Raw genomic sequence first — 20170 nt, 5'->3', positions numbered from 1 at the left:
AATAAGCTTAAGGGGAGGCTGCTCAGCATGAAAACTATGTAAACTGCAAGACAAGGGTGGTAGTATCACTATAAAAAGATGTCTGCAAGAATATTGTAGTATTTTCTGATTTGTAATGACATTTTGGAGTGTAAAACTGCATTAAAACATCCCTAAAACCTTCCCTAAATTAGTTCTCAAATGACTATGTTGAGGTAATTACGGGATATTTCATTCAAACCCTGATAGAGAGGTCAAAGGTCAGGATAAGATACAGAGCAGCAGCCCTGAAGTTGATAGTATTATGTAGTTAAACAGCTTTTAATGATTTTGGTTTCCTCTGTTGGAGGTGTAATAAAAACACTCATTTAAACTTTCAGGATTAATGAGGACAATAACAACAGTCATTAAGCCAGATAGCTCTGATATTTGAGGTTGAACTGTGAGGACTTGGCAAGCATCATCATCATTACCAAGTAATAAAACGTTCAGTCTGTAAAATGCAGATAATCCAGGACCGGTTAATATTGTTTAAGTGCCTCGGTGGAAATGAGAAGCGACTCAGCATCGATCAGACTGGACAAGGGCGCCACCTAGTGTTCAGTTTGTGCTACTGACGATTTATGTGGTCAAATGTGATTTTATTGTGACAGATATTCAGTAAATGTCCTATAATGATAGCAGCCTGTTTCGAGCTGCATTTGCTTTTGTTGGAGCACTAAATAAATGCATCTGTTAATTTTTTTGTGAGAATGTATTTGTATGGGGAAATATATGGCTTTAATTTGAAAGTAATGTAATCAAGAGTGACTGTAAATATGTGTGAAGGTGAGCAAAGAAGGAAAGCTGGGCCATAGCAGCCAATAAGCAGAGATAAATGGATAGATTCATTTTAATTAATTAATCAATTAAGTTGTGTTAACCTATCATCACATGCAGATGACAGGAGAGGTCAGTAAACCGGTTTACACAGTGACGGTTTACACTCCTCACAGATTAAAAGAGGAGAAGAAATACATCATGTAATACATATACATAATGCGCATGAATACATATGTGTTCACACAAGTAAAGGACTGTTCCTTATTTTTGAGAGGGGGGTGCAAAATGGGGGAGGCACTTCAAATTATTTTTAGGCAATGAGGAGGGAGGGATTTTTTTTTCTTAGAGGAGGGACATTTAACTTTAAGTGATTGTATTTTGGATTTATTTCAAATACCCTCTGAACCCCGAAACTTGCAGGTGGGTTTGATGGTGGAGGGAGGTTCATGCATTTTTCTCCCAGTCACTTGGGGAAGCTTAAGAAAAAATAATTATAGCTCCGGGGATGGTCATGATATTTTTTTTAAAAAAGCAAAGTCACCTCCTTACCCTGATAAATAAAGCACAGTCCCAGACATACATAATTCATATAAAAAAAACTACAAAGAAATGTAATCAATGGCGAGTTGTTAGGTTATGCGTTAATGGATCAACATAAGAATTAAAACAGTATGTATAAAGCGTCAAATAGAGAACCTAACTTGAATGACATAAAATATACCCGTCACTACTACGTTAAAGCGAGACTTTTATTTTGAAGGACCTCGTGTAAAGGAAGTGAACATTGCTTACATGCTGTTTCCGGTTTATATGTTGTTCGTCTTGCTTTTGACTTTAAACTAAGTGCGCTCCTCCTTTTGTCAATTTTGTAGCCAACGTTACATCGACTCCAGCTATGACTGCAATTATTCCTCGCATTGAGCAGCTGTCTGCCAGAGTTATTCGGGTTTTGGGCTGTAACCCGGGACCCATGACTCTGCAGGGAACTAACACTTACCTGGTCGGGACCGGGCAAAGGTGACTCTAGTCAAGTTAACGATAGCGTGTATTATGTTTGCAAAATTGAAACTTAGTATGATATATTTTCTATTCGACGTTATCTGTATTTGAAAAGGATAGAGCAGAAGCGTGGGTCATATGTCCGGGTGGCGCATTTAAAACAATATCAAGCCAAATTCCATTCAAAACTTTGTATATTCAATGTTTCCTCGCGTAAAATGCAAAAATACGCAGCGTATAGACCAAGGCTAATCATGTCGACAGAATTGCCAGGGTTCACTGTTCAGTTCGGCATATATTCAATATAAGAAATATGAATAATTTGGAGTATATTTTAAAGTTATTGGACTAAATTTCCTTTAAAAAATTGGCCTGTTCTTATGTTGGCAGTCTAGACGTTACACATGACTTGACATGTACTTTTATTCTGTTAAAAAATAGTACATACACAACCTGCTTGTAAAAATGTGCCTAGTATACAATACTAAAACGTTTGAAACTCCTAATGAAAAAAAACAACAACAAAACCCCCGTTTCAATACAAGTTATGCAAAGTAAAAGAGTAAAATGATAACCTAAAGAAAAGCAAAATGAAAATGGTTAATAAATTAGCAGAGTTTGTGTACATGCAGACAGCTTCTTTTTAAGCCTTGATAATGTGTGTATGCTGTATTTAATTAATTCCAGGCGAGTGTTGATAGACACTGGAGAACCAGCTGTGCCTGAATACATCAGCAATCTGAAACAGGCACTGACGCAGTTCAACACCAGCATCCAGGAGATCATTGTCACACACTGGCACCACGACCACACAGGCGGAGTGGAAGACATCTGCAGGGACATCACTGGTGAGGACAGTATGTGTGAAACAGGTTTCATTATCACAGTGTTGTTGGAAAATTGGAAGTCAGTCCAAAAATGTAATTAATGGCATTTTCAAAGTTCAGTTCCCTTTTAAGTCAGTTATCCAGTAATAATAATAATTTATTATTTATTTTTTTACTTTTTTAATTTTGCAGGTTCTGAGGTCCGAGTCAGCAAACTTCCTCGCTCCAACCAAGTCACAGAGATAGCTGGAAACAAAAGCTACACTTACCTGAAAGATGGAGATGTTGTCCAGACGGAGGGGGCCACACTCAAGTCAGTTCAGTTTTTACGACATTGAATAGGGAGCTTTTTTAACTGGTTGGACTTTCAGTAACTTTACAGAAAATAAAAACAATGGCTGAAATTCTTTAGCACTGCTAGGCAATGTATTTTTTAATCTTCCCTGCCTATATTGTATTTACTGTATGCCACTCTCTGAAAGTAATAAAAACTATAAATCTAAAAAATAAAAACCCAACAACCGTAAGAGAACTCTAAAGACATACTGTAAAATAACATGCACTAGAGACACATACTTTAAAAAAAAAAGTCTTTCACAAAATATAAATGTGCAATATGAGAGAATTTGAATTTCTGTGAATTTACAGTAACAAAAGAGTATGTGTTAATATCTCTTTAGCGGTTAATTAGTATCACGGCTAAAGTCTGACTTTGGTTACAGTCACTTATTTCAGATGATAGCCATGTTTTACATTTCTCTATCCCAGAGTGCTGTTCACCCCAGGTCACACTGATGACCACATGGCGTTGCTGCTGGAGGAGGAGCAGGTGCTCTTCTCTGGAGACTGCATCCTGGGCGAAGGAACAGCCGTGTTTGAGGATCTCTACGACTACATGAAATCTCTGAAGATCCTGCTGGACTCTCAGGCTGACATCATCTACCCTGGTGAGTGAACACACAGCAGTATGTGTGGTGCATTGATGATGTCAGTGGTGTCAAATCAAGAAATCCATACGTCTGAGAAAGCGCAACCAGCAAATATTTGGTATTTTTGTGTGAGAAATGATCTAAAAGATTTTTTACTAAACAAAATTGTTTTCAGTACATTTTCTGTTGATCACCTCTGGTGAATCATTTCAGTGCTGCCATGTTTGCTTTGCTGGATTTTTACCTTTTCTTCTCCAAAATAAAACTTTCAAACACTAGCTTTTGATTTCTGGGAGTATGCAAAGACCCACCTCTTCTCCATCATTTCAGTCAAGCCAACCGGAACCCGAATAACGAGCTTCTGCAGACCCCTTTATTTTATACGATGAAATGCAAAATAAGCTACATTATTCATAATTGCCACATAAGTGGCCCTCCCCTTAGCTGACACACATCTCTGTTCTTTAGCCTTTTAAATCATTATGTTGAAATGTGCGTCTACACTGTCTGACTTTACTTGTATTTTATTTTTTTATTTGTGCAATGTTATTTTTGTGATGAGATTGTATGCTCACTAACTCTACTTATTTTTTTACTATTTATGGCTGTTTTTTTTTATTTGTTCATGTCCTGTGTCTTTATTTGATCACGCCTCTGTTTTATTTGATCTCCTTGTTATGCACTTTGGTCAGTGTTGTCAGTGTAATTTGACTTGACAATGCAAGTGTCTGTCTGTGAGTCTGATGTGTGAAAATCATCAGGATGTTTTTAATAAAATACTGTGCTGCTGTTCTCTGTGCAGGTCATGGACCTGTAGTTCAGGATGCTGGCTCTAAGATCCGATACTACATCAGCCACAGAGAACAAAGAGAGCAGCAGATCCTGGCAGCCATTCAGGCAGGAGCAGGAAAACCATTGTCCTCAATGGAGCTCGTCAAGATCGTCTATAAGGTCAGGGCAAAAAAGTGATTATACTTAATTATGTTGTTAAAAATAGGGTCAACACCTTAGTTATGGAAAACCTGGAAAAGTCATGGAATTTCACAATTACATTTTCCAGGCTTGGAAAAAAAGAGAACAAAAGAGTTTGTAAAAATCATTGAACATTTTGGAAAAGTCATGGAATTTTGTTATGAGTAATGAAATTATTACAGTAGTCTTCCATGGATAAGTTTCCACATAATATAACAAAACAGCATTTCTTTTTGCTGTTTCTGGCGATGTTACGTTGCATATATCTAATATGCATCGATGTGAAACGTTTGTTTACCATCACATAAGTTTCTTCATAGCGTGTTTACATAGCGTGTTCTGTTCTGTCGTGTTCTGTCTCTCCCTCCTTGAATGCCAGCTAGCTAAAATTATGTTTGATTAGAGTTCGAATTTAATATGTTTATGGAAATGCCAGAAGAGTGAGACAAGAAAAAATATATATTATGAGTCCTTGAAAAGCAATGAAAAAGTTGTGAGATTTTTGTCCATGAAAAAAAAACGGGAAACGGGGAAAAATGACTTGCTTCTCATTGCTTCTTTTCAAGGACACTCCTGAGTACCTCCACAAAGCAGCTAATGTGAACCTGGTCCATCACTTAAAGAAACTGGAGAAAGAAGGCAGTATCAGTGCAGGTACGTCATCACTTACTAGCACTTGAAGAACATGAGTTTTGGCCAGTAAAAATTAAAATTTTGGGTCAGTTCAACCATTCTACATCTGGCAATGTAGATAGTTTTTGTGCTATGTGACAAGGTTAATGGTCCATGATGATTAATTGTGTGTCTTTGGTGATGTAGAAATTATACTCTGCACTCACATACTGCTGGCAAAAATACAAATCTGTTTTTTCCCTCAGTGAATGAATCTTCACAGAACATCAAATGGAAGAGTAACCTGTGACATCCACACAGACCTTGAAGAAATGCACTTTGATCGACCCTTTGGTGAGGATGATGAAAATCTATCGATCAGTCAAAAGTGATCTCCTTTTCTGCACAACGCTCTATGCCTTAGATTTGCTGAATGATGGGTGGGTTAATGGAAATGTAGGGATGGTGGTCACACTTGTTGCCTTGGATGTTTCTTGACTCGGAATACACATAAAAGGACCAATCATCAAACTCACCAGGACTGTTTGCAGCCTGTGGCGAAATATGTCTGGAGGTCAGCAGAATTTTGGCTGTGGCAGAATGGAAGTTGACCCCATCTTACAATGTGATCAGTGTGCCACAGCACCGCCATCTGCCTGACTGAAATAGCTTGTCTTCTTTTTCTTCTTACTTCTACGACCCCAGTTCCAAAAAAGTTGGGACGCTGTGTAAAACTTATATTGAAACAGAATGTAATAATTTGCAAATCTGTTTTGACTCTGTCGTGTTAAGACTCTACCATGCAAGGTGAAAGCCAGCTATTAACAACATCGAGAAACGCTGCTGACTTCTGTGGGCCAGAGCTCATCTGAGATGGACTGACACAAAGTGCAAAAGTGTGCTGTGGTCTGACGACTCCACATGTCAAATTCTTATTGGAAATCAAGGACGTGGTGTCCTCTGAGCTAAAGAAGAAAAGGACCATCCACATTGTTATATGTGCAAATTTCAAAGCCAGCATCTTTGATGATATGGGGATGTGCTAGTGCCCATGGCATCATGGGTAACGTCACATCTGTGAAAGTAACATGAGTGCTGAAAAGTAAAAACAGGTTTTTGAGCAACATATGCTGCCATCTAGATAGCATTTTTCTTAGAGACGTCCCTGCTTATTCCAGCAAGATGATGTCAGAGCCACATTCTGCATGTGTTATGATAGCATGGATTCATAGTAAAAACTGAAGGTACTAAACTGTCCTGCCTGCAGTCCAGACCTGTCTCCCATTGAAGATGTGTGGCGCATTATGAAGTGCAAAATACAACAATGGAGACCCTTGACTGTTGAGTTAAATGAAGTCGTATATCAAGCAGAACCTGGAAATAATTCCACTCTCAAAAACTTTAACAATTATTGTCCTCAGTTCCCAAATACTTACTAAGTGTTGTTCAATGAAAAGATAATGTAACTCAGCGGTAAACATGCCCTGTTCCAAATTTTTTGGAACTTGTTGCAGGCATCACATTCAGAATATGTGTATATTTACAAAAAAATTATAATAAAGTTTATCAGTGTGAACATCAAATGTCTTGTCTTTGTGCTGTAATTAATTTAATAAAGGTCAAAAGGGATTAACAAGTTTTACACAGTGTCCCACCTTTTCTTGAATTGCAGTTGTTGAGGATGTAAGCCTTTTGGCCAGAGCTTTTGTTGACTTCAAACAAATCTAGCAGACTCTTACTTGGGCTATGGCTTTAAACATAACTGTGTAAACATAAACCTAAACAGCTATCTGGTGAGTAAATAGAGTCTGATACACAACCCTTTCTTTTTCTACCCCTTCTTTGCATCTTCTTTTTCTCCCTCGTCTTCTTCTTTTTCTCATCCTCTTAATTCCATTTGGCAACTGTAGCCAATGCAGTAATATGTGAACTGATGCAGGAGGTCCTCTCTGGTCTAGAAATATGGCACAGTCATTCCAGTCAGTCACTAGATGGCAGTGTCTGCCAATATTATTGCGTGACAACTTGAACAGTAAATTATGATAATTTGCACTTATTACAACATATGGCTGACATTTGTTAAAAGTATGAATAAATGTAAAGAATGCTAATATGTGTTGAAGTAGATCTACAGCAGTATTCCAGTGAGATGGTGGTGTTTTTTACTGGCCATGAATGGAATTTATTGTGTATCTGTGGTAATTATGAGATAAGAGTTCATGATGATTAAATGTAATTTTTATATTTGGACTATCAAACTCATGAATACCGAAGTTCACCACATAAAAACAGCTTTGAACAGCTGAGTATGAGCTCATCTGAATTATCCTGATGATCCAATATTCCAGTGAGTAATAATCAGATCTACAGCATGAACATTTGACCTGTGGTTGACCCCTTCTCGACTCTCATCTGTTTTCATGTTGACTAATGGCTCTTATGCTATATTACTGGGAATTTCTTAGATATACAGGAAGAGCTGTTTTTGTCGTCTCTGTAGGCTTTTCTACGTAACCTGCTCATTTAGGAGCTGAGATGTCACTTTACTGAAAACAACTTCGCTTACAGTAAACAACTACAATCATGAATGAACATATGAATCATGCAGCACACCCATGATTTACACAGAGATTGTGTGAATCATTTTAGTTGAATTTTGGGGTACCTTTCAACATAGCCAGGGACTAATGATAATCTTTGCAGGAAAATTATTTTGTCTTACAGTATTTCACTTGATCATTGGACAATAAACTACTCAAACAAAAGGAATTGTGAGCGTGAATGGATTGCTGAAAAAGCCTGCCGGGAACAGGGCCAGGGCCCCCCCTGGCCCTCATCTGCAAAATGTCACTGAAATTAATGTAACATGCATCAACCAGGAAATGACTCAAAATGACCACAAATAGGTGCAAAGGAATTACAAAGAAACACTAAACAACCAAAAAAGACACAAAACAGCCTCAAGAGACACAAAAATATGCATAATGACTACAAAGACATGCAAATAACAATGACAAAAAGGCACAAACCACAGTCTGTGTCTTGCTACTATGCAGGTAAGCAAAAGGTGGGGTCTTTTGCTTCTCTGCTCCCAGGGACCCATGTTTCATAATTCGCCCACGACTGTAAGACTGTCAGTGAATAAATTAGTATCAGTATTAGAGATACGGTTACCCTCAGAAAATAGAGTTGGTATACAATAATGGGGCTTGATACATATTTGAAATCCTTTTAACACTGCTGCAGTGTATAACAATATATCAGGAAATTAACAAGTTAAAAAAAGTTGCTTAAGGGACTGTAATTTATTTATCAGAGTAGGCAGTGGCTGGGCCCCAGGGCCCTTTTAAGACAATTTTACATAGTGGGCCGAAAGTGGAATTACACTGTCTATCATCAGATAATGCCATGAGGAAAGAAAAACTTTTCCCATTGACCTACACTGGGAAAGAGACGTCTGTAAATCAGTGGATACATTTTTTTGGTCATCAAAACTCCAGTGAAATGACTGGCTTCACTATCAGTGTTTAATCTATTTGGTCCAATGACATTTGAAAAGTCTAGAAGAGCTGCAAGATCAAATCATTTGATCCCCACTCAAGTTAGCGGGGTGCTAAACTGGCCGCTAACTCAATGCTCAGTCGGTTTAAGTTAGCCGCTTTGGTTCTGTCTGCCACCGTGCACATACTCTGTGGGCAACCACAATGCAAAAGATTTGGGTATTATAATAAATAACATGATTTAATGTTGGGTTAGAGAGCTTTACTATTATTATTGTTATTATTATTATAGTAGTAGTACTAGTAGTAGTAGTAGTAGTAGTAATAGTATTTTATTAATTTATTTATTTAGATTCATCTTAATATGTTTATTGTATGTTTAATGTTTGCACCAAAAACCAAACCAAAGTCCTTGTAAGTGAAACCCTTGTTGACAGTAAATCTTTTTTGTGATTTCTGGTTCTGATTCAGATTTGTGACACCTTAAAATTTTATCATAATAATAAAAAGGCACATAACTTAATGATAGCTTAAAAAATCTGTAGTATATTTTCACATAAATAAATGAACAAATAAAAAACATTATGCATGATTTAATGTTGGGTTAGAGAGCATTATTATAATAATAATAATAATTATTATTATTATTAGTAGTAGTAGTGGTAGTGGTATTTTTATTTATTTATTTAAATTAATCTTAATAGCTATGTTTATTGTGTGTTTTATGTGTGCACCAAAAACCGAAGCAAATTCCTTAAAAGTGAAAACCTTCTGGGCAATAACTCCCTTTTCTGATTTCTGATTCTGATTCAAACTTGTGACACCTTACAAATTTTTCGTCATAATAAAAAAAATAAAAAAGCAAGCACATCACAACCTGGCCTAAAAAAAATCTGTTCCAAACTGCCACAAAGAAAATAAATACATGACATTATTAAATGTTGTGTTAAAGAGCTGTTGGTGTGTTTGTGTGTGTGGTGGAGAGAGAGAATGGTAGAGAGACACTCAGTGTGGTAATGAGATGAGTGGAGGTGGTGGTGATGGAGAGGGGGAGGAGGGAGAGAGGGAGGAGAGAGGGGGGTCTACTGGTAAAGATAAACAGCCGAGGAGCCTCTGAGCCAGAGGAACATGGCGGCTCCGGCCCTGGACGCCACCGCCGCTCCGTCCCGCTGACCGACACATCACCGTCAACACCGAGCCACACATCCCGCACTGCACACACCTATGGCTTCCCAACTCTCAGGTAAGTTTCCTGTCATTCTCTTGACCCCCCCTACTTCCTCTTATTCCCTCAATCCCACCCCCCAAAATAACGCTAATATTGCTGAAGGGGTTTGTGTAAAGTGTGTGGCAGTTTGTACCGTGGTTATCATACTTTATGGTGCATTTTTCCTCTCAGTGGCGCCGCGACATTACCGTTATCACATTTGTGTGGTGTCATGAAAATATATTATGGGGTTAACTAGTTGAGTCCGGGAAATAACATTAAAATCAACCGGTATTTTTTTTTATCGTGCAGGGTATTTTTCTGTGTTTTAGCGTCTTTAATGAACTGATAGCGAGTGTAAACATGGAGACTAGTCGGTTGAACTGATAGCTATCAGTACCGAACCGGATTTTTCAGCGAATTTATCGTTAGCGTAGACGGATAAAAATGCTACTTTCCGCCGGTTATCTGCCCGTCAGGTCTCAAGTCTTCGGTGGAAAGAAAAAGTAAACGCTGATATGCTGGTGTTTGTTTAACGCGTTCAAACATTGTGTGATAGCTGCACAAATACCCCAAACGGGACTTTACTGTTTAACTTTAACGGTTAGCTGTTAAAAGCCCTTCCTGATCAACTGAAGCGACAACTGCGGGCTTATGTGAACAGTCAGCGTCAGCTACAGTCGTGCTCGTTTGTTGCTGTCGTCAAAGTAGAATTTAAAAACACAAAATTAAAGCTTTGGTTTATTTTACAAGTGTCTGTGCGACTGAGGTGGACATATAGTAGTTTCACAGTGAAAATTTCGACTTATTCCCGGTTGATATTGCTCGGACTTCCTCAACCAACTCAAGTGTTAAGTGAAACAAGTGTAGTCCCGTTTTGACTTTCAAAATAAAAGTACTGATTCATTTCGAGTGTTCACGCCATAGAATTACTGATACATTACATTGTGGATTTGATTAATAGTTTAAGATGAGTAGTTTTTAGGGCATTAGCATGTTATTGCGTTGAGGCTGTGAAATAGTCATGCTATGAATGTAACATCGTGTGACAAGTTATTGAGATTTATTGGTTAATGTTCTCATTTTGAACTTATTGAACAAGGAGTAGGTAGAATTTTAAACTTATTTAATCCCACCCCTTTAAGACATTATGTTATTGTTCGTTATTTTTATGGATTGTGTACAACTTCTCAGCTGAAAAAAATATATAATTGAGAGAAGCGTTTCTTCATTTTCAGCTTTACTATCATCAAAACATATAATAATTCTTATAAGAGTTAAAACCAGATGAGTAGAAACTGTAAAAAAGTAAATGGTATGTGTACTCCCAACATTTACTATAGTAATGCCTGACTCAAGTGGGGTTTTTTTGTATTCTTGTGGCTTTTTAAATGTATTGCTTGTATTTTGTAGAGTAAATTGACCAGCTTCCGGTTTTGCCTCTGTTCATTCATATTAGCTTGACATAGTTTATCAATCAACCTTGCAAGTAGGTCTTGGACAGTAAAATGAAGAGAGGCATCTCTCTCATTTTTTTTTTGTCCAGGTAACTTGTAAATAACCCATAACGACAGCAAACAATGATAAAATTAATTAAGGAAAAATAAACAACTATTTGAAATACTGTTATAGTGCCCTTCAAAGCAATCCCATAATAAGAACAGGTGTAACACAGCCTGCTTGGAAAAATTTACATGGCAGAGAAAACTTTGGTTCCCTGTGATTGATTGTGCAGTTCATAATCTGTGTAGAAAGCCTGCTGCTCTGTGGTTAAAGGTCCACGCTGCCTGGGGCATTTTAATTTGAAAAAAAAAAAGGATACAAATCAATGTGTTTATATGTGCTTGAATGATAGTTCTGTTGGGACTTAAAAGCAGCATGACATGCAATGAGCTGCAGGGCTGTGATTTAATGTGCTCCAAAGTTTATTCTTTGTCGAAATAAAGCACAGTATAAACCTTATTATCAAACTGTCAGGTACATCACTGCCAGTGCAGGTTCAGGAATTTGCCTTATTTGCCGTTGTGCTGGTTTGTCTTTGTTTGCTGTTGTGCTGGTATGTTACTGTAGAGAACCAGTAAGTTTGCCTACGTGACAGGTGCCATCAGACTCCTCTGGATGTGTTATCATTGAGTGCTGGACTCATGAATTTTTGGCTCTTGTTTAGGTTTATTTGCTCTTTCCTGCATCCCAAAGTGAACTTTGAAAAGGATTGCAACACGCACAGCGGGTTGCCAGGTTCTGTGTTCATCCCCCCCGTCTCTGAGATTTAATTTTAGTCTGTTTTACTTTGTTGTTTTTCTTAAGGATTAAGAGTGTTTTTGTAGACCTGTACAGTTCAGCAACATGATATATGCACGCTTGTTTTATCTGGTTTGAGGTTCTGCGAGGATTTGTTTCTATTGTGGTTTTGTTATTTTATTATAGTTTAGTGAACTCTGTTTTAATGTACCAGCATGTTTTTTTTGGTTTATTTTTTTCTGGTTAAATATCAGTATGCTTCAGTACAGTTTCAATGCCAAAACTACCTTATAGTGCTGCAGCAAGAGTGCAGGAATGTACTTAAGACCAAGATCTTAACATGAGATTGGCAGCCTGCCCAGTGAGGGATCCTTAGTGGCTTGAATTCATTAAACCACGTGAGGGCTCAAATAATGCCCTGACCAATGACAACAGCAGCAGCAGGAGGAGGAGGAGGGAAGGGCAGAGGCTTGACTGTGCAGTTCTCCATAGCAGGTTCGACCAGGTCTTATCCCCAGCAAGCAAATCCATGCTAAAGAAACACACATGCTCCTTTCAAAGCATCATCATCAAACCCTGCTCTGACTGATGACCTTTTTTGCTCTCCTGATTAAACTTTCTTGATGCACAATAGTAATTAATGATAGAATCCATTTCTTTAATGTGGTTTCTGATGCCCACGCTGCTGGTTCTTTACATTTATTGGTATTCACTAAGGTGTGAGTGTGTGTGTTTGTGTATTGGTCTGTGTGTGTCTTCTCAACTGTGTTTGTTTATGTCTGACTCTTGTCACTGCCACCAACTTATCAGACACACACTCACACACACACTGCCACCTGGCTCTCTGTCACGTAGCAGAGACAGTCGTCTTCCAGGTCTGATCCTCCTGAGACCAAGTGCTCTAATTAACCAGCACCACACACACACACACACACACACACACACACACACACACACACACACACACACACACACACACACACACACACACACATGCACAACCATGTCATGACTCCTCTGAATACTGCCTGCAGTGCCCAAACACATAATTACTGTAATATTCCCTCACTAAAATGTATCTAGAGGTTGTGCTTACATGGTAGTGGCAGGTCTCCTCTCTAAATTGCATTACATTGGGTCACAGTTTTTGTACATATTTCCCAAATTCTTAAATTTAATCAGCGAGTACTTTCTCTCGTGAGACAATAAAATGGCTCTCTATATTTTAATCTAAACCGGCATTATTTCTGTTACTCTAATGTGTTTTATTACATGACAGGCTCAAACAAGGGGCAGATTAAAATCACTACAAAAACAAAAGTGCTGCATACAGAATATTTGTTATTTCTCAACATTTTTTTGAAACTGGCTGCCACATATTCTGGTGGACTGTGTGGTCTGTGATGATGTCCTTAGAGGCCTTGAAGACAAAGCTATCTGTTGATCTCCAGTCATAGTTTGAAGTGCACAAAAGCTGTAAAGCAAAGCACAGGGGTTTATTTCATCTAACCCTTTTCCTTTTAGTTCTTCAATGTCAGTCAGAGGAGGGGTAGCACTCTCACACTTCTAAAACAACACGTATATCACTGCTCGCATATTCAACAAGATGATGCAGCTAAGATGTAGCTACGCCTTGAAAGGTGTATGTACTTTTTTTTTTAACACTCTGCTCAAATGTGCAGGGATTTTAGTTTGGTTTCACTTTGGCAGAGATGTATTTGCAAGTAAGGGTTTCACATTACAGAATATGATAAAAAGTCCAACAGATACTTTAGTCAAAGTAACTTTTGTATAGTACATGCCATATAAGGAGTACATTAAATTAACATAAGAAATGAAGATCAACAGATGAAAATGGCAGACAAAGAAAAAAATTCAATAAAATTAAACTTTTCGTAAAATTAACTAGCATTGCAGCAATACGATAAAATGATATTTAATATGACACAACGGGTGGGAATTTCAAGGCACCTTAGATTTAAGGGCTGCGATGCAATTATCGATGCATCTTGATGGATCTGAATTTTTGATTTTTATACGATTTATTTTTTTCTCACTGTATGACTGCTTGCTACTTTTAAAATATAAAATGTCTGTAATGCTTTAGAATTTATATTCACAGGTGAATTTATTGCATATGGCGTGGCTTTTGTACCATTTTCCTTTCAACTTCATTGGAGCCAAAATATTTTCATTTTCATGTCAACCAATTTTGTTATATTTATGTTGACATAAAGGCCAGTGTTTGCATACGGTTTAGGCAGAGGTGCTAAAAATTCTCACATACTTTATGTACTAAATAGCATATTAATATGGAATTTCAGATGTAGCTAAGAAGTAGCCTAGCTTAGAACGTAAATACAACACACGTTTACATCCTGTACGATTCAACGTCCAATTGGTTCACTAACCCTCAATATTAGAGAAACACCTGTTGAAACTCATTAACTAGCCAACAACGTTAAAAAAATAAAAAAGTAGCTATGTAATTTTTAAAAAATGCATCTTTTTAGCTGCTTCAATTTCCCAAACAGATGTCACCAAGAGTTTGTGACCCAAATTACAGAAAATAGTATCAGGGTCAAGTCATCCTGTTCTGTTCTGTTCTGTTAGAAACTAATAAGAGGAGAGGAGCACAAAAGCACACAACACAAAAATCTGAAAGCTGAAATGTTCTGAGCTAGCTGGTAGGTTTACGGCTTGCTATTAATGCTGCGCACCTGGCATCAAAACAGAGTGTGATATCATGGGATGGACGTATTGCTATTTTCAACTGTGAACAGTCAGCTAGTGATGCTGCAGTGTGTAGACTAGTCGTGTAATATTGTACAAAACAGGCAGTCAGCACAAACACGAGAAGCATCAAGACAGCACTGTTTCTATCGGCATATTGTATGAATTTACGATACAGAGGTCAACAAAGATGAACACTGTTTGCCACCACGTGGATGTGATATCACAACCTATTTCATTAGCCCTGCTTGACTTGAAGGTCATGCTTTGGATTAGAATTCTGACTGGTAGGGCTGTTTGAGAAAGTTTGAGTTTGTGACTGCTACCATCTCTGCAAGGCAGCAGAATATTACACTTCTGTTGCATATCACACTTGATCACAATTAAAGTACTTAAATATGGAAAAAAAAACATATGCATGTACATTCAGCTTTACAGCAGTCCGCAGGGCCTTCCTATATGTGCAAACGGTAATGAAAGCTGTGCGGGTCTGAAGCAGCAGACCTGGGAGCCAAGTCTAGCAGGTTGCATAACAAGTGCTAATTTGGTTAGCTGGAGCTGACGGCGGCCGTAATTCTCCAACACTGTGACAGCAGAGCTGAGCTAGAGAGAGTCCACAGGCCTCCAGCCGGATAATACAAGCTAATAGCATAACAAGCTTTTGCAGAACAAACGTGGGCCGTGGCCAGAGCTAATTGTGGTGTTCATCACTGCTTTTTGGCAGCAGGACGTTGTTGCTAAGATGACAGGGAAGAGACTGAGCAGTCAGAAGTGTTTTTGTGGTAATTGCAGCCAAAATTCTTGGTAATTTTAATAATCCAATACTCAGCCTGATCCAATTTCACACTGTAGACAAAATCACCTGACATTAGACGAGTTACACTTGTTTCATAGTAAGTTTATTTAATTTGTTGCATCAGGAAATACTGTGAATCTCATTAACTTCAGTTTGCAGACAACTTCTCCTTTTCCACATTCAAAGCAGCTTTGAGACTGACACAGGCAGAGTGTTTGTTTTGTTATGATTCAGCATCGCACATCTGCATGCTGCATGCTGTGAGGCGTTCGAGGATAATGGGCGGCTGTAAAAATAAAAGCTGTCCTTTAGCAGAAGACGATACCAGCAAACTTTTTTCCTTTTAAATATATCTGGGTCCCTTTGTATCATTCTGTGTCCCCTCTCTAAATTTGGAGGTTTTTGCAGGTCCTTGAACGCAGCACAGGCAGGGCTCTCCATGAGTTATTTTTTTGTTTGCAGTTTGTGATTTGTTGGGCGGATAATTGATCTGTCAATTCTTTCAGAGCTGATCTGATCAGATCAGATCGGTGGATGAGTGAAATTGATTTCAATTTCCAGATTTGGTCTGAGGGGTTTGCTAAAAGCGACACTGCTTCCTAGTTGACATATACCTTGAACCTCCAGTCTGCATATGTATAAAAGAAACACATACATATGCAAACATTTCTGAACGACACCCGTGTACATTGGCTAATATTCAGCCTAGAGAAGCACAAACCCCACCAAGGCAAAAATTTATTGACTTGATGACAGCTTAGAATGGCACATGGGACCTCCGTTCAGTTTCTCTAATTTGATGCATGTGCACATACGGTAAATGCACACGGTTTTAAATTTACCTAATGAAACATTGTCATGAAGATGACGGAAATCCCTGTCAACACAGGCAAGAAACACTAATGTGTTTCGCTTGCCGATGGGGCATCCTTTGAAAGAGTGCAGTGTGGTTTCTATATATTACAAGAGTTTATTATAAGACTGTGAGCAATTTATGTTATGTGGTTGTACAGTTAACCAGCTCAGAGCTCAGTGTGGCTGTGGATCTTTTTGTTACCATAGAGCTGCTTAGAAACACAAATTAATCACAGTCAGGAAGTAGGCCGTCTCTCTGTGTGTGTCTCATTGACTCTCTGTGGCTCCAAACTCTACCCTCTCTCTGTGTCTTACTCGTGTGTGTGTGTGTGTGTGAGTGTGTGTGTGAGTGTGTGAGTGTGTGAGTGTGTGAGTGAGTGAGTGAGTGAGTGAGTGAGTGAGAGAGAGATTGCTTACCAAAGTCTACCACAATGCCTCATATGCAAATAATTAACAGTGAAACTCACCAGCAACAAAATTAGGTCTCGGGCATGAACCATTAGTATGGCTGTGAATTTGTGCATTTTCCCTTTCTCATCTTAAAATCATACTGGCTTAGAAGTCCACAGACATATTAAAATGTATTTATATATATTTTTTATATTTAAAATATCTGTTAAAATTGGATAAAACAAGTGTCTATTATTTTAAAATTGACCTCCGTGTTTATCTGCAACAGTATACATATAGACAGTTGCATGTCCTGTGGTTTCATTTGAGCAAAAAAGCAGTATCCAAAAGAAAGAAATATATACTGGTCCCATGATGGTGCCCCTCATCTGTGTTGGAACATTGTTGGTTCTCAGTCTACCTAGACTGAGAACTTCTCTGCACATAGTCAAAAAAATAATTTAATTCTAAACTGTTTTTGAAAAGCCATTCCATCATTTTTTTATTTGTTTGTGCACACTAAGTAACAGCTTTGTAACAGAGTTGCCTGCTACACACGAGTGCCACTCAGCAACCTGCATTAGCTTTCTAGCTAACATCTTCTGTCCTACAAAGACACATATCTTGTCCTACACCTTGGTTTGCCAAACAAATTACCAAACAAAAGTCCACCAGGGACTTTCTTACAAACTGCTGCTTCTGTCATCCACTGATGTGGGTTGATCAGCTGCAAATGGACCAACAGCTCAATTATCCACCCTGCCAGTGACAAACCGCTGCTGAGGAAAAAAAAACAGTCATGGGGAGCTCTCCCTGCTGTGCTGTGTTCATGGACCCGCAAAAACCTCTGATTTTAGTGAGAAGACACAGAATGATACAAAGGGACACACAGGTATTAAAAAGATGCCTCCCACCTCTTTGTCCTCCCCATGTCCTCCTTGAAACTGATTGTATAGATTTTTTTCTACTGGTGGGTGGAAGATGTGTGTGAAGCATCCATGTTTTCACAGACATGTGACACACATTTGACATGATGTAAACTGTTGTGCAACGTGATTGGTTCTCTGAGGCATACAACCACAAAGTGATAATTTGAGGTTGTTTTTTCTTTTTAACTCTTCCTCCCACTCCATGATCAATTTGTTTGCTGCAGAAGGGGATGGCTAGTTGTTATTTTCAGTTGGACTTAATTACTATAGCCCAAGGGAGGTTGTTGTGTGATCAAGTTATTTGCTTCCCTTCCCCATTTTTAGCCTTAACTGTCTATCTCCAGAAGCCTATTCTGAGCTGTCCTCAGTGAAAGGTTCTTTGGTGAGCACAGTCTTCTTGCAGCAGGAAACCCAACTTTTTTGACAGAATAATCTTAACTCAGGTTTTACTGACTACCTTTTTTCCCCCTGGAGCTTTTAACCACATACGTAACACTCTCTGAAGAATATTTGAGTCCTGAGAAAACAGAGCTCGAGAAAGAGCCTCTCTTTCCTGAGATTATTGTTTGAAAACAAACTGTTACAAGTCACTTTCTTACACAACATTTAAGTGCACAAACTGAGCTGAATCAGATTCTTTCTGTCATTGTGTGTGCAAGAAAAACATTTGTACTTGCATGGGTGCTTGTGCAATTCACAAAGCAGTTGGCCAGTCCCTCACAGACACACACGCACGCACGCACGCACGCACGCACGCACACACACACACACACACACACACACACACACACACTGATGCATGTCCACATATGCAGCTCTCTCAGGGGTGGCAGGTGCAGGTTGAAGTGTTGTGTGTTGGTTTGAGTCCACTGTGTCCAACTGACCGAGAGGGCACCCGTCTTACTCATGCTTGCATACAGAAACATACACACACACACAAAACCAGCACACACACATACTCAGTAACAACACACACACCCACACACACACACACACACACACACCAGGGGGAAGAGCCAGCAGATGTCTCAGATTTGGACGCTGACCAAAAAAAACTCACTTCTTCTTTTTACTACTTTTTGTACGGTCCTCACAATTACAGTAACCCTTCCCACCCCAAAACACACATGCACACACACACACACACACGCAAATTACAGCTTCACCACTGTTATGACTTGACAGCTCAGTCTCTTCATGTTGCATTTTAAACTTCAGTGAATCATTATCAAACTGACTGTTTTGCCTTTGTTATCATAGACCGTTGTGCAGACGAGGTTGCCTGATTTTTGACAAAATGGGTTCTATCAGGGCTCCTTGAAAACATGCACATTAAATTTGGTACAAAGTTAAGCGCACATCAGTCACACACAAATGTAGTCAAGGTACAGTAACCGTGATGTGCTGACCTGGGGAGCAAAAGGGATCTTGTTTAAAAGAGCTGACATGCATCAATGCTGGGAAACAGTGACTCGCTCTGGCTTAGGGAAAAAGTTTTGGTGTGGATCTTGCAACATGACACTAAATCTGGTCAAACATTGTGTGTTACTCAATAATAAAATCATTGGCAGTAAGAGGCTAAAAATACATTTGGTACCCATATGTAGTTTTGACTGAGTGAGAAGGACTGCCCTTGATATTTTTGATGCCACTTTACAGTTTTCAGAATCTGAGTTGAAAAATTTACATTGAAAGCAACATGCCTTGATTAAAGCAAATGACAAACCAGAAATAGCAATAAGAAGGGAGAAGTCATAGTAACCTTTCTCACAAAACATTTTCATCACTTTAGAGACGGGAGAGAGGATGTGATTCACCAAGTAGAACATGTGACATTTGATATTTCTTGAAAACAGGAGTTTTCATGTGATTACATAAGATGAGGTTGGGTAACACAGAGTGACGGACATCGAGGGAGCAGGTATACTTTTTCAGTGTCATTGCTCGAGGGCACAACAACAGGACATGTGATCTGACTTGTCAGCGGAGACACAGTTTGTATGCAGCATGAAAGTAGAAGTTGAACACATTGTACAATTAAAAGTAAAATTTGAGAGAGGATTCAAGCAGGTTTCCACATCAGCGCAGCTATTAGAGTAAAGTGAGACAAATTGTTTCGTAAAAATAGGATGTTTGAGAACGAGAACCGAAGCTAGTGGGAACTCGATGAACCTGGACTTGCACCATACTGACCCAGGTCAGCCTCACAGTGTGAAAAAGGACTCAAAACGCTCTGAATGGTCCTCTTAGGCCGGGTCAATGTCTGGGAAAAGCAGCAGGTTCTCTTGTTATTGTAGGCAAGAGTGAGACTTCCAGCATCAGCAGTGGGGGATGTTTAAGCTGAAATTCTGTTAAATCACTTTTCATGGTAAAAACTCA

The 20170-nt window shown here is 38.7% G+C and overlaps 2 protein-coding genes across 4 annotated transcripts in view; both read left to right on the top strand.

Annotated features, from left to right (window-relative positions):
* The first annotated feature begins 1612 nt into the window (after positions 1-1612).
* Positions 1613-7861, top strand: lactb2 (lactamase, beta 2). Its single transcript, XM_042497801.1, has 7 exons — positions 1613-1818; positions 2488-2648; positions 2820-2940; positions 3396-3574; positions 4359-4507; positions 5095-5182; positions 5407-7861. Exons 1-7 carry the CDS (start codon positions 1697-1699, stop codon positions 5448-5450), a joined length of 864 nt encoding a protein of 287 aa, XP_042353735.1. The 5' UTR covers positions 1613-1696; the 3' UTR covers positions 5451-7861.
* A 1931-nt stretch (positions 7862-9792) lies between these two features.
* LOC121951104 (nuclear receptor coactivator 2-like) overlaps positions 9793-20170 on the top strand; it is a 63080-nt gene continuing 52702 nt past the window's right edge. For all 3 annotated transcript variants that reach the window (XM_042497327.1, XM_042497328.1, XM_042497325.1), the window contains exon 1: positions 9793-9883. The gene's annotated coding sequence lies outside the window, so the exon portion shown is untranslated. The remainder of the gene's footprint in view (positions 9884-20170) is intronic.

The sequence above is a fragment of the Plectropomus leopardus genome, chromosome 12, assembly GCF_008729295.1.
Source record: "Plectropomus leopardus isolate mb chromosome 12, YSFRI_Pleo_2.0, whole genome shotgun sequence".
NCBI classification, from domain to species: Eukaryota; Metazoa; Chordata; class Actinopteri; order Perciformes; family Serranidae; genus Plectropomus; species Plectropomus leopardus.
The sequence above is the reverse complement of the archived record's forward strand: the minus strand, read 5'-3'. Positions and strand labels throughout refer to the sequence as shown.